General features: G+C 34.4%; 1 protein-coding gene and 1 long non-coding RNA gene across 5 annotated transcripts; one reads left to right on the top strand and one right to left on the bottom strand.

Moving 5' to 3' along the window:
* Positions 1-1,280: 1,280 nt before the first annotated feature.
* LOC109149083 lies at positions 1,281-7,074 on the bottom strand. 4 transcript variants are annotated; one of them, XM_019296729.1, is made up of 8 exons: positions 6,919-7,074; positions 5,954-6,719; positions 3,636-5,092; positions 3,075-3,251; positions 2,780-2,957; positions 2,410-2,706; positions 2,058-2,342; positions 1,281-1,989 (listed from the first exon to the last, which is right to left on the bottom strand). In XM_019296729.1, the coding sequence occupies exons 1-8, from the start codon at positions 7,057-7,059 to the stop codon at positions 1,451-1,453; spliced, it is 3,840 nt and encodes a 1,279-aa protein (XP_019152274.1). In that variant the 5' UTR covers positions 7,060-7,074; the 3' UTR covers positions 1,281-1,450. The 4 variants fall into 4 exon arrangements, with proteins under 4 accessions (XP_019152274.1, XP_019152277.1, XP_019152275.1 ...); XM_019296732.1 differs by having other exon boundaries at positions 2,058-2,197; positions 2,550-2,706; XM_019296730.1 differs by having other exon boundaries at positions 6,915-7,010.
* A 1,619-nt stretch (positions 7,075-8,693) lies between these two features.
* On the top strand, positions 8,694-11,536 carry LOC109149086. The gene is made up of 3 exons (XR_002048917.1): positions 8,694-8,791; positions 9,856-9,860; positions 11,525-11,536. It is a non-coding gene; the product is annotated as an uncharacterized LOC109149086 (long non-coding RNA).
* The last annotated feature ends 993 nt before the right edge of the window (positions 11,537-12,529 follow it).

Genomic DNA, 12,529 nt, shown 5'->3' with positions numbered 1-12,529 from the left:
ATTTTTTGGTGGGTAGAAATCTATTACTCCGTATTACAAACTTTAGTATAATACACTTTATGACTATGTTTTGGGCTTATCTTACACTGGGCATCCTCAATAATGGGGTTATTTTTATAATTTTTGAAGAGTTTTTGAAAGTGTGATTAAGAAAAAGAAGATGGGAGAGAAGATAAAAAATAAAAACAAAAACAAAAACAAAAAAAAAAAACAAACAAAATAAGCTTATTTAAAATTTAAAAAAAAAAAAAAAAAAAAATCTGCACAGCGACAGTTATGCGCCCAGCGAGGCGTGCGGTGACAGCCACGCCTGTGCGCGCGAATGGCAATGTTGAGCAGTGGGTCTCACATTTATGCAAAAATTCCTCTCTTGCAGGAGGAATTCACACGTTCTTTTTATTCCCTCTCTCTCTTCCATGTTGGCAATTGTTATCTCAAAAACTGTGTTAAAACCCTTCAAAATTTGCTATTAGTGATGCTCTATTAGTACTAGTTGCAGGAACTGGAACTTTGGAAGGAAAGTCAAAGCAGGCATATCAATTATCAAGGAGATAGTCTAATGAAGAAGGTGAACATACATAGAGATGAAGGGGTGGGGGTTGGTGTTTTTATATATTTTATATTTTAATTTTTTTTATATTTAAAATGAATAAATAAAATAATTTATTAAAAATTAATCTGTAGTACTAGTTAATTTTGATCCAATTGTATTATTTTAATTTGTTTAGTGGTCTTTTTTTTTTTTTTTTTTGAGTTAGCCAAATTGCATTTTCAATAACGTAACTAATTGCCTAATTTGAACCTTTTTCTATAAACAAATTAACCTGATTCTGATCCATGTTTGATTTGTTCACTTTCCATTTTCAATTTGTTTGATCCATGATTGGTTTACTTTCCATTTTCATTTGTATCTTGGCCTAGTGCCTTATCAAAAGGCCATATCTTTCTATAATGATTTGGATTGGAGTGTGACATGGGATGAGAAATATGAAATGAAATTCTATGAGTGGTGTACACACACTTTAAGAAGAAACATGTTGCCACGTAAAGTGTAACTCAAGTGACAAATAAAATTTTTTGAGGGATGATTTTTGGAATAATTCAAATTTGATTTCAACACGTGACAATTTCCCTTTAGCAAACTCACATGCTTCTTGGAGCGAATAGGAATTAATCAAGTGTACCCAAATCGTAAGACAAACGGAGATAGACCTGGAAGACCTCGTGATTTACACCAAAAGGAACATGTTTGCTGCATTTCAGAAAATTTGCAGGATATGTATTGAAAAGAGCTGAGCAGAAACTGCAAACCCACAAAAAAAAGAGTTTTGATATCATCCAATTCGTTCAACAAAATACACAACAGATACGTAGAGTGTGAAATCAAACAAAGTTCATATACAACTACTACTAGCTAACTTTCAGACCAGACTGCCATGGAAAACATGGCTCAGCTCTGCCATGCAAAGTCATCATTCTGTATATGCTCCCAATCCGATGAAGAAGTATCATACAATGTTGAAGATCCCAGACTCACTCTTCTATTTGTTTGTTGGACTGGATTATTTGCAACTGAGAGCTGAAACTCTTTCATGGATTCTTTTCCAGATCCATCTGCAGCATAGGAACCAACTTCACTCACACCCGAGCTTTGATGCAGTAGAGGCAAAATGGTAGCGTTCAGAATCTTTTCTTCGGGTAGTTTTACATACATTGACTGACCGCTTTTTGTGTGTGATGAATCCGAATATTGCTCCTCTCCCACATATGTTGAATGGAAGTTCCCATCCCGACCTTTCAGAATATTCAATCTTGCCATGACAGAACTCTCGGGATCATCATTGCAACGGGTAGTAGTATAGCATGAAAGGGAACAATTCTGGATGCCTGCATCTGGAACACTAGATGCTAGCGGGGAATACATATTTGCTTCTGGAGAAGATTGCAAGCTTGAAATAGTATTGGCAGTAGCTGAGTTTTCTGAAACACCTGAAAAATAAAGACTAATTAGAGACCGTGACAGCAAGATATACCCCGTGATATATAGACCACCTTACCTTTTGCTCCCATGGAGTTTCGCATGTCCATATCACCTATATGGGGCCTACCACTCTTTTTACTGGTAAAACCAGTAGGAACCACATCTGAATCTTGTTCCCCTTCCACAAATGTTGAGTTGGAATTTCCATCCCGACATTTCAAAATATTGTATCTGGCCATGATAGAACCCTCAGCGTCATGAATATCACGGGTAGTAGATGCCAGAGGGGAATACATATTTGCTTCTGGAGAAGATTGCAAGCTTGAAATACTATTGGCAATAGCTGAGTTTTCTGAAACACCTGAAAAATAAAGACTAATTAGAGACCATGACAGCAAGATATACCCTTGATATATAGACCACCTTACCTTTTGCTCCCATGGAATTTTGCATGTCCATATCACCTATATGGGGCCTACCACTCTTTTTACTGGTAAAACCAGTAGGAACCACATCTGAATCTTGTTTCCCTTCCACAAATGTTGAATTGGAATTTCCATCCCGACATTTCAAGATATTGTATCTGGCCATGATAGAACCCTCAACATCATGAATATCACGTGTAGTGCAAGAAACAGATGAGCTCGAGACACTTGTTTTCCGCACAAAGCTTCCATCAGGTACATGCTTGAACCTTGAATTCTTTTCTGCTGCAGCTACATTTTCTGAAGCATAAGAGGCATAGACACCTATCAGTGAGATACACAAACTTGATATGGACTAATGAACTGCCCTTACCATTTACCCTGGTGGAATTTTGCAACTCCATAGCAATCTTCATATGATCAAAACGAGACTTATAACTGACGGAACACAATTTTGCTTCAGCCTCAAGCCATAGGTTCTTAAAGAGATGAGCTTGTGATTTCATTTCTCCATCGAAGTGAAAATTTTCATTTAGGACCTTCAAAATAGCCTGCAAGCCAGATTCACAACATTGAAATGTCCTACAAATTAATGAGAAATAATTCTCCATTCTATCCCAGCCACCAGAATTGATGATTGGTTCACAGCACTAGGACTTAAATCATACCTGGGCCACATTATCCTCTTCTGAAATGTTTACATTATTGCTCGAGGGGAAAAGTTTAAAATTCTCAGTTTTCTCACCACAGTGGTTCTTTGCTTCATGAATGTTCTGATTACCAGGCTGATCATGTAAGCATCTAGCAGCTTCATTGTTTAACTGAGGTATGCCAAAGCCAGTATCCTGAAAAAAAGGAATAAATTACCACAATCGCTAAATGTAAACAAAAAAATGCAGAAATTAAATAGGCAAGCAATCCATATAAACAAAATCAACATCCAACAATCACAGAAAATATCAGTGACAAATTGAGACCACAGGTAAGATCATCTGTAAAAGTCCAACCTGAGTCAATCTCCATTTGAGAGCATGCTATTATTATGAAAAGTTGAAATTCAGAAATTAGAACTAGAACTAGAACAGTACAAAATAGATGCACAAGTATATAAGTTTTTGATAATCAAGGCACACAATGGGGTTAACCAGCTCTTAATGTTATTTAAGTGCCATGACTAGAGATACAGTTCAAAAGATCCTCAACCCTTGAGACTCATTTAAAAGACATACCATATGGAAACCTTCCTCAATTTTATCCACCATGTTTGGCACAGGTAACACCTTGTCATGGGTTGTATTCATCATTCCGATCTTAGGGATACAAGCACTGAGGTTACTGATCGCATATTTTAAGGCCTGATGATCTTGCTCCCTCAGTGTACATGCATCAGTTGAACAATGAAATTGAAGCAACTCTGAGAGGTTATGTATAGCCATAACCAGTGTTTGAACATCCATTTTTGGATTTGATAACCTTCCATACGTCTGAGTATGTTCAAAATCTTCCTGAGAACTTGGTGAGTTTAGAACTTTCTCTGCAGCATGAAGAGCAACGGTGCAACCTTCTGAGGCATCATTGATGTTGAGCACAGCATCAACACTATCTCCAAAACTGAGTTTCCCGGAGTTACTTAGGTCAAGAGAAATTTGAACACCTTTGCTGCTGCTCAGAGTTGGGAGATCCAGTTCTGCTTTTCCAGCATCAGATGACAGATGTTCTTTAGCAGTGTAATTTTCAATTGCAGGACTCTTAGAAGGAATTGCCATAAAATTTACAGCAGATTCATTCTCATTGTGCACATTGCTTTCACATAATAAATGAGAAGTGGCATTTGTAGATACATCAAGAGGAAACTGATGATTCCCTTGGGGTGGAGATGCAGCTTCAACTTCAAAAGGAGAAGTGCGAGATGCCGGAGCTCCTTTCCAGCAAGGTGAATCAACATTTGGATTATGAGGATCTACACCATCTGAATAACTCTCAGTGTACCGAACAGCTTGGATACTATTGCTAGCCAAAGAAATATCATCCAAGACTTTTGTAAAAGTAACCTGCGATCCAGGGCTTGACTCAATGGTTTGTTTAAAGGCATCATTAGCAGGGGACTGGCATGACAGGTTTTCCTTTAAAGACCATGAAACATTGCAGAAGCTACGATCATCATCTTTGTGCACATTAAGTTGATTACAGTTCAAATAAACACCTTTTTCTGTAGAATTTGCTGGCTGGAAAAGTCCTCCCTTCAAGGGATCATGGCTACCCAATCCATCAATTTGAATTGCTGCAAATTTGCCACCATCTCCAGTTTTGTGAGAACTGCCTTTTTTTATTGAGGAAATATTGCCTGCAGTTGGTGGCCTAATGACCACTGTAGTTGAGGATTTAGGTGCTGGTACATTATCACATTTGTAGGAATCAGGTGGCTGGATGCATTTTTCATAAGGATTGTAAGGTTTCTTATAGTTCCTGAAATCCGTAGGCGATTCCATTGATTGGCCAACTGAATGCAATTCAGAAGATGTTGAAAACATAGAAGGGTAGAAGCCTAGCTCTTGAACAAGATATGACTTGTCTGTCACATGTCCCATCTTCAGAAATCCATCATGTGTTTCCCTTTCAGTAAAATTCCCACAAAAAGTGCCAGAATTATCTTGATTTTTGTTTCCACAGTGAAGGGAATGAACTCCTATATGATTACAAAATCAGTAAGTTTATAGTAAAATACCTGTAAGAAGCATATATACAATAGTTATTCATGTAAGATTTCTTTCTGTAACCTACACCATTTTTTATAAAGTAAAACCAATTTCCTATAAATACTAGATATCACATCTACGGAAAATGAGCAATTGTCAGGATGAAAGCACTAGATGATTCGTTCATAAGGCTAACCAAAATTCAAGATTATAAATATTGACAGTCCAAAGAGAAAGAGCATTCAAGTACAACCAAGAACCCATCTCTTGTAAAAATAGTTAGAAAAAATGGGGCCATGGGGGAAGACCATTGCAGTTGATTTTACCTATAAGATACTAAGCTACATCAAATTATGATATGCTAGTCAATCTCAAAAACTGTGAAACAGCCAAAGGCACCAGAAACAGGCTAATTTGGGTACATAACTAGATAAATTGCTCAACTCCTTACAACCAAACAAAGTAAAGGAAAACTAGATACCTTGGTTCATAGAATTTTTGAAAAGATTTGAACAACCAGCAAAGGCACTAGAAATAGGCTCAATTTGGGTACATAACTAGATAAATTGCTCAACTCATTACAACCAAACATAGTAAAGGAAAAATAGATACCTTTGTTCATAGAATTTTTTAAAAGATTTGAATAACCAGCAAAGGCACCAGAAATAGGCTCATTTGGGTACATAACTAGATAAATTGCTCACTCATTACAACCAAACATAAGGAAAACTAGATACCTTGGTTCATAGAATTTTTTAAAAATTTGATGCAGAAATAGGCTCATTTGGGTACATAAATAGATAAATTGCTCAACTCATTACAACCAAACATAGTAAAGGAAAAATAGATACCTTGGTTCATAGAATTTTTTAAAAGATTTGAACAACCAGCAGTTGCATTCTCAAGAGATAAATTTCCACTAACTTCCATCTTTTTCCCCTGCATCTGATCAGTGAGTCCATTCCAAACACCAGTTGAATGTGGTGCAGAGTATTGCAAACCGGCCAAACTCTGTGTATAATCAACTTGAGATGATACATTTCCCGGTACAACACTAGAAGTAGGCAACAAATCAGGATGAGGTTCATTTATGGCCAACAAGGGGGTATTGTCACCAACCACCGGAGATGTATAAGGAGGATAATAAGGCCTGCCTTCAGATACATATGAAAATGCATCCATCAGAGGATTAGCCTCCAGGGTTTGAGTGGACCAATAGGGACTACTGGGTTTCACAGACTGTGGAACCGAGTTTTCTTCAGCTGCTAAAGGCACCGAAGTAGTCCTCATAGAATCAGCACCCAGTTCCGGTTTTGGTAAGAAGCCTGGGCTAGAAGCAGAGGGGTTGGCGTATTGCCAAGACTGGCTAAAGAGCATATTATAAGACGAGTCATTTAAAGGCAAGAGCGGATTGGAATTGGGTTTTGAATGATTGAAGCGATCAACAGTAAAGGGTGGTGCCAAAGGCGATAAATTGGACGACGATGAAGAAGAAGAAGAAGAAGAAGAAGATGATCCTCCACTACCCAAAACCCCCAAGCCAAACATCATCTCTGACCGAACAAACACACAATTCCTCCGACTGATCGAACCCCAAAATTCACATCGGAATTTCAGCTAGAAAAAGTTATCAAAAAACTCAAACATTTGTTAACAAAATCATCAAATACTCCGTAATTAACTAAAATAAAAAATGTTAGATTTCATAGCATTCTATTCTAAAATAATAACCATGCCTGTAATCAACAGTGAAAACGAAGATTACGATTGAGATTAAATAGGGATTCAAACGGATTGTATGGATAAGGAAGCGTACCAGTGACGAAGAGAGGTAGAGTATGAGTTTTTCTCTGTCTCTCTGACTTCCTCTCTCTATCTCCCTCTTCTCTTTCTCTCTCTTTCTTTCCTTCAAACTTGAAGGCGTGGCGTAGACTTGGAAATTACAAACCACATTCATCCTTTTCCTGGGTTTTGTTGAGTACTTCTGAAATCACAATGTTACCCCTAAACTATAAATCATTTGCTATTTGACCCCACAACTCCACAAACAACCCAAACGGCCAAAGCAAAAAGTACATATACGAGTATACGACTAACCAAGTTTAAGGATAACATCAAGCAATACAATATGGAATTTTTTTTTCTATATAATAAAATAAAATAATTTGCAAGTACTATTTGTATTGACTATCTTAGGAATATTTGTATTAAATCTTTACGTTGTTAAAATTTCAATTTATACAAATTGTAAATTTCACTTTTAGTTATCGCCTATTATTGTATTATCAAATGTAGTTCTGTTCTTTTAATTTTGTCACATTGTATTTTTTACTTTCATTTAGTTCGCTTTTAAAAATTTTATCATTTCACCATTTAATAAAGATGTATAACATATAATTTCATCATTAAGTCTCTTTCACCAACATGTCATCCAAGTCTCTTTTAAATTAGCCATATTTATTAAATTGTGAAATAATAAAATTTAAAATGATGGTTTTCGCAAAAAAAATTAAAATGATGACTAAATGTGTAAAACAAATGAAAGCCAATAATTTATTTTCAAAAAAAAAAAAAAGAATTTAATGTGATGACATTAAAAAAGTAGTAAATATGACAATATCACAATAATCAATGACTAAAAGTAAAAATTTATTCTTATAAAAATAAACATTTTACTACCTCCCAAAAATAATAAACGTTTTGTTGTATAAAAAAAAATATGTGGACATTATTATAGATATTATATTATTATAATACATATTTATCTTTTTTAGTATTGTAGTTATACTGAAATTTTGTACTTGATATATATATATATATATATATATATATATATATATATATATATATATATTGATTTGAATGATGAATAAAAGATGATTGATGATTTTCTCAATATTTCAGGGCTGCATTGCGCGAATGAGTTAATGTCCACTGTTTATAATTAAATAAATATTTGAAAGTATATCAATGCAAGATTATATATGAGAAGTTCATACATAAGTAATTTAATGTCGAATTTGTTTATTTAGTATATGAATACAATGTAATATAGGAGATTCATGATAATTGTTACTAAACATTTTTTAAATAGTAATCAAGTATTTTTGTTGCAAAGGGTTCAATATATTTAATGAATGCACATATATACAAGATCAATGGAGATCAATGGATGAATAGGGCCAATCCTTTAGGTGTTTTGCTCGGTGTTCATTTAGTTCAACCATTATTGTTGAATAAATTATTATGGATAAAGAAATCCATAATTTAAGGAATTTAGATGTAGTAAAAATTTAAAAATTTAATTATAATGTAACCGAAATATATTGGACGATTGGAAAATATGATGTAACCCAAAGATCAAAATGCTAAAGAAAGTGTTTGGTTATTCAACAGTTTGAAGCAACAATTTGTTACAAGCCACTAAAAATACAAACATTGCAATTTACAATATTTTCACTTAGCGTTTTTGAGAATAATTTTCCAAAACACCTCTATATTTTTATTTAAAAAAAAAACAGTTAAAACTGTAGAATCATTTCGACTCCTTGAATAACAAGAGCCAATTTCGCTGGCTCACTGCTTGCCCATCAACGGATGGGCAAGCTTATTTTTAAATTGGAGCCTTAAGGCACCTTTTATAGGAGCCTCAGGGCTCCCATGCCACTTTTTCCACCGATGTGGGAAAAGTGACAAAACTAATGGGAGCTGAACGTTCGACTCCCCTATGTTTTATTTTTTTAATATTTTTTAAAATTTTATTTCTTTTATAAAATTACTATTATTATTTTTTATTTTTTAAAAACAATTATTATTATTATTATTATTATTATTATTATTATTATTATTATTATTATTATTATTATTATTATACCTTAAGTCATTTTACATGTTAATCTAAACTTCTAATTTTTTCAAATATCGTTTTACCAACCATTGATATAATTCGCTGGTCAAATCCGCTAATATAATCCGCTAACGCTAACCGCAAGCTGCTGATTGCCAAACAAGGAAATTACGAGATAGTTTCCCACTTCAATTTGTTGTGTGATTTGAATACTCTCTTTGTCAACAAATCCCTCAAGTAGTTTGTTAGTGTTTTATGTTTTGAGAAAAACCCCAACATATAATTGGCAATATTATTATGGCAAATTAAGATAGGGTTTAGCTTGGTGTCTGACCGTCTTTGAAGACTAAAGAAGACTGATTGATCAGTACAGACATCAGAAGCGTCTCTAGGTCAAGCCGTCAAAGGACTGGTTAAGAAAAGTTTCTAAAAGCTAGCATACGCGTTTATGAGATGGACTATTTTGGAAAGAATATCAGCGAATCATCTCTTGAGGTATGAACTAAATCTCATTAAAGATTCAAGACCTTTTGCTACACAAGTCCTACCTTTTACAACCAGTGTTATATTTGGAGAGAGGCCAAGTCAAGAAGTATATATACACATATACTTTCAGAAGTTAGAGTTGCATTGATTGAAGTCGCAGCTCTCAATATTAAAAAGAAAAACATCTCTGGTTTGTATGCCTCTTCTCAAGACCTATAGTTCATGGTGATTACGAAGATGAACTTGAGAAGAATCAACACTGCTTGAACAATTGGACGCGAAGATCACCCAATTGTGGGAACAACGTGGGACTGCGTCAGTGAAGCGGTCTGCATCAGAGTTAGCTCTCCATTGAAGGAATTTCAGTGGACTTCTGGATGCGTGACTCTTCAACTTCAACAATCCACTAAACCTTTGTAGACTGGGTACTGACCTTGTGTGGGGCACTTGGGTGAGATTGTTCTTCTATACCTTTGTACATTGGATTCTGAGTTAGTGGATTGGACGCATCGGTGATCATCCCCTAGATATAGATACACACTGTATCGAACTACGTAAACAAACCTGTGTGTTGCCTTTACTTTCTGCCTTAGTCTTCCGCATTACGCTATATCTGATTATCTATCTGATTGAGTGTCTGATCGTTAGTGTGTGTTAATCTATCCACTATCAAGTCGGCATGAAATTAAATTGACTATTCTAGATTAAGAGAATATGCAAAATTACATAGTTAATATGATTGACTTAATTATATATATATATATATTTTAATTTGTTCATAGCATTAATAAAATACTTGGTAAATAAATATATAGTATTATTTTGTATTATAACTTTGATATTTAATTAAAAAATAGTGCACAAAAAAAGATAATAGACAATGTAGAGAATATAATCAATTGATGAATTTGAATGTAAAGAATTTTTATATTGGAGAAAAATAAAGACAATATAACTAATGAAATTATGTCTCTTAATTAATTTATTGATAATGAATATTTTTTTTAATAAAGGCATTGTAGGGACAATGTAGCGAATATAATCAATGAATGAATTTGAATGTAAATAATTTTTATATTGGAGAAAAATAAAGACAATATAACTAATGAGATTATTTCTCTTATATAATTTATTGATAATGAATAATTTTTTTTTGAATAAAGACATTGTAAACACATAATTCTAAATTAAAGAAATGCATATGTATTATTTTTTGTTGTAGCTACTAAATTATCATTTCTACATCTACAATTATAATAAGAGCCAATAATGTTAGGCCTTTAACTGGAAAAAAAATATCGGTAGTATTGTTTCTTAAAATGAATGGTTCATATTATTTTGATTTTAATATTTTTTTTAATGATTTTCCTTATTTACCCTCTATTATATTATTTTTTTTCCCTTAAATAACCTAAATTCCGTTAGTATAAACTTTAGTAACGGAATATTCCGATAACTATTTATTATTTTTAACTTACTCATTAATTTCTAAAAGAAAAGTCTTAGGTTCGAACCTCATCCCAGTTATAGTTGGAATAATTGGTAAACATATACTACGAATATGTTAAAATGTATTAAAATATATATAATATAAAATTTAACATAAACTTTGGTCAAATAATTAGTCCGACTAAATACATAACATTCTAAGTTAAGCATAAAAGATTATAAATCATGAACTTTAAAAATCATTTGATTTTTATGCATTTAAAAATAAAATTTATGTTTAGTTTTTTTTTTCATATAATTAATCTTCTTTTGATTATTTAGATCAGAACAAAACATAATATTTTAATTATATTTTTGCATTATTGGTATGATTTAGGTCGTTATGGTATTAATATTTTTTGTATGTATTTTTATAATTGTACATTACTTTATAAATATTATACTATTATTTTTTTATCAGACAAAATTGTTCTTACATCATTGTCAGACCTGCGCGACCTAACTACAAAGTTGTTGATCATAAATACAATTACACCTGAACTCTAAAACGGTAGGTGTAACACCCCCAAACAAGGCCTATATAAAAGCCCTAACACATGTAGATTAAACAACAAAACTAGCACAGCGGAAGATAAAACAGAAACTGGATAAAAAGAAATCCAACGAGGTGTTATGCCACGTCTACCGAACTCGGTACACGCTAAGGCGAACAATCTGCAAGTGTATACAACTATCCCAAAACATCAGTCTATCTAATTACATTGGCGCACAGGCCACAAAAACCACAAAGGTAAAGGAGCTAAGCTACCAGGCTCTAGACATCGCGCTCGTCTAAACATCACCTGAAAGATACAAAGATAAACATCGGGACGACGCCCGGTCAGCGAATAATGCTGGTAACCCACCAATACTGTTAAGTATCATATATAGATAGATATAAGCCACAAAACCATTTTCGAAACGGAATACATAAGTATATAAGTCAAAAGTCAAGATCAATAGTTAACACAAGACTCACCACTCACAAAGATAACACCGGGAACACATCCCAAACCACAAAGGTTAACCACACGCAAGGATAAAGTCTCACCCAACGGCAACACATGCCAAACAACACAAGCCTCCGTGACTACACATATCACGAGAGAAGCTCACACAACCCCGGCTTTACAAGCCCTCGCAACATCACCCATCACGAGTTGATATGCCTGCCTTATGCCCTGTTCCAACCTTATGGCTACCCCCAACCTTGTATCTTCTTTCCAACCATTACCTCCAGGAACCCCTGTACTTCTTAGTCCAACCTTTTCCCTCCTGGGACCGTCGTCCCCACCAACAGACCACCAACAAAACCACCAATTTCACACACATGGCGACACACGCCTCGGCGACACACGCCTTACCCAAGAAATACGTGAACCTGACACACAGGTCACACTTCATAATCACGTCACGGCCACCACGAGGACCGCTGCAATACCTTGGTGACTAGTGTCCCATACCACTAATCGTGCAATCCAGGTAAAGTCACACACACCACACCTCAACAGGAATCAATCAAAGGATTGCAATGAAGGTATGAAACATACTCAATCAAGGAACGGGTCACAGCCCAACAACAACAACGATGAATAACACAAGTTAT

The sequence above is a fragment of the Ipomoea nil genome, unplaced genomic scaffold (assembly GCF_001879475.1).
Source record: "Ipomoea nil cultivar Tokyo-kokei standard unplaced genomic scaffold, Asagao_1.1 scaffold2151, whole genome shotgun sequence".
NCBI lineage: Eukaryota > Viridiplantae > Streptophyta > Magnoliopsida > Solanales > Convolvulaceae > Ipomoea > Ipomoea nil.
The sequence above is the reverse complement of the archived record's forward strand: the minus strand, read 5'-3'. Positions and strand labels throughout refer to the sequence as shown.

Bases quoted from the DNA above. Each gene is read 5' to 3' on its own strand.
- LOC109149083 (XM_019296729.1), bottom strand. From the start codon at position 7,059: ATGAATGTGGTTTGTAATTTCCAAGTCTACGCCACGCCTTCAAGTTTG. The intron at 2,707-2,779 runs GTAAGGGCAGTT...CTTATGCTTCAG, and splicing joins AAATTCCACCAGGGTAAATG to AAAATGTAGCTGCAGCAGAA. The intron at 1,990-2,057 runs GTAAGGTGGTCT...TTTATTTTTCAG, and splicing joins AAACTCCATGGGAGCAAAAG to GTGTTTCAGAAAACTCAGCT.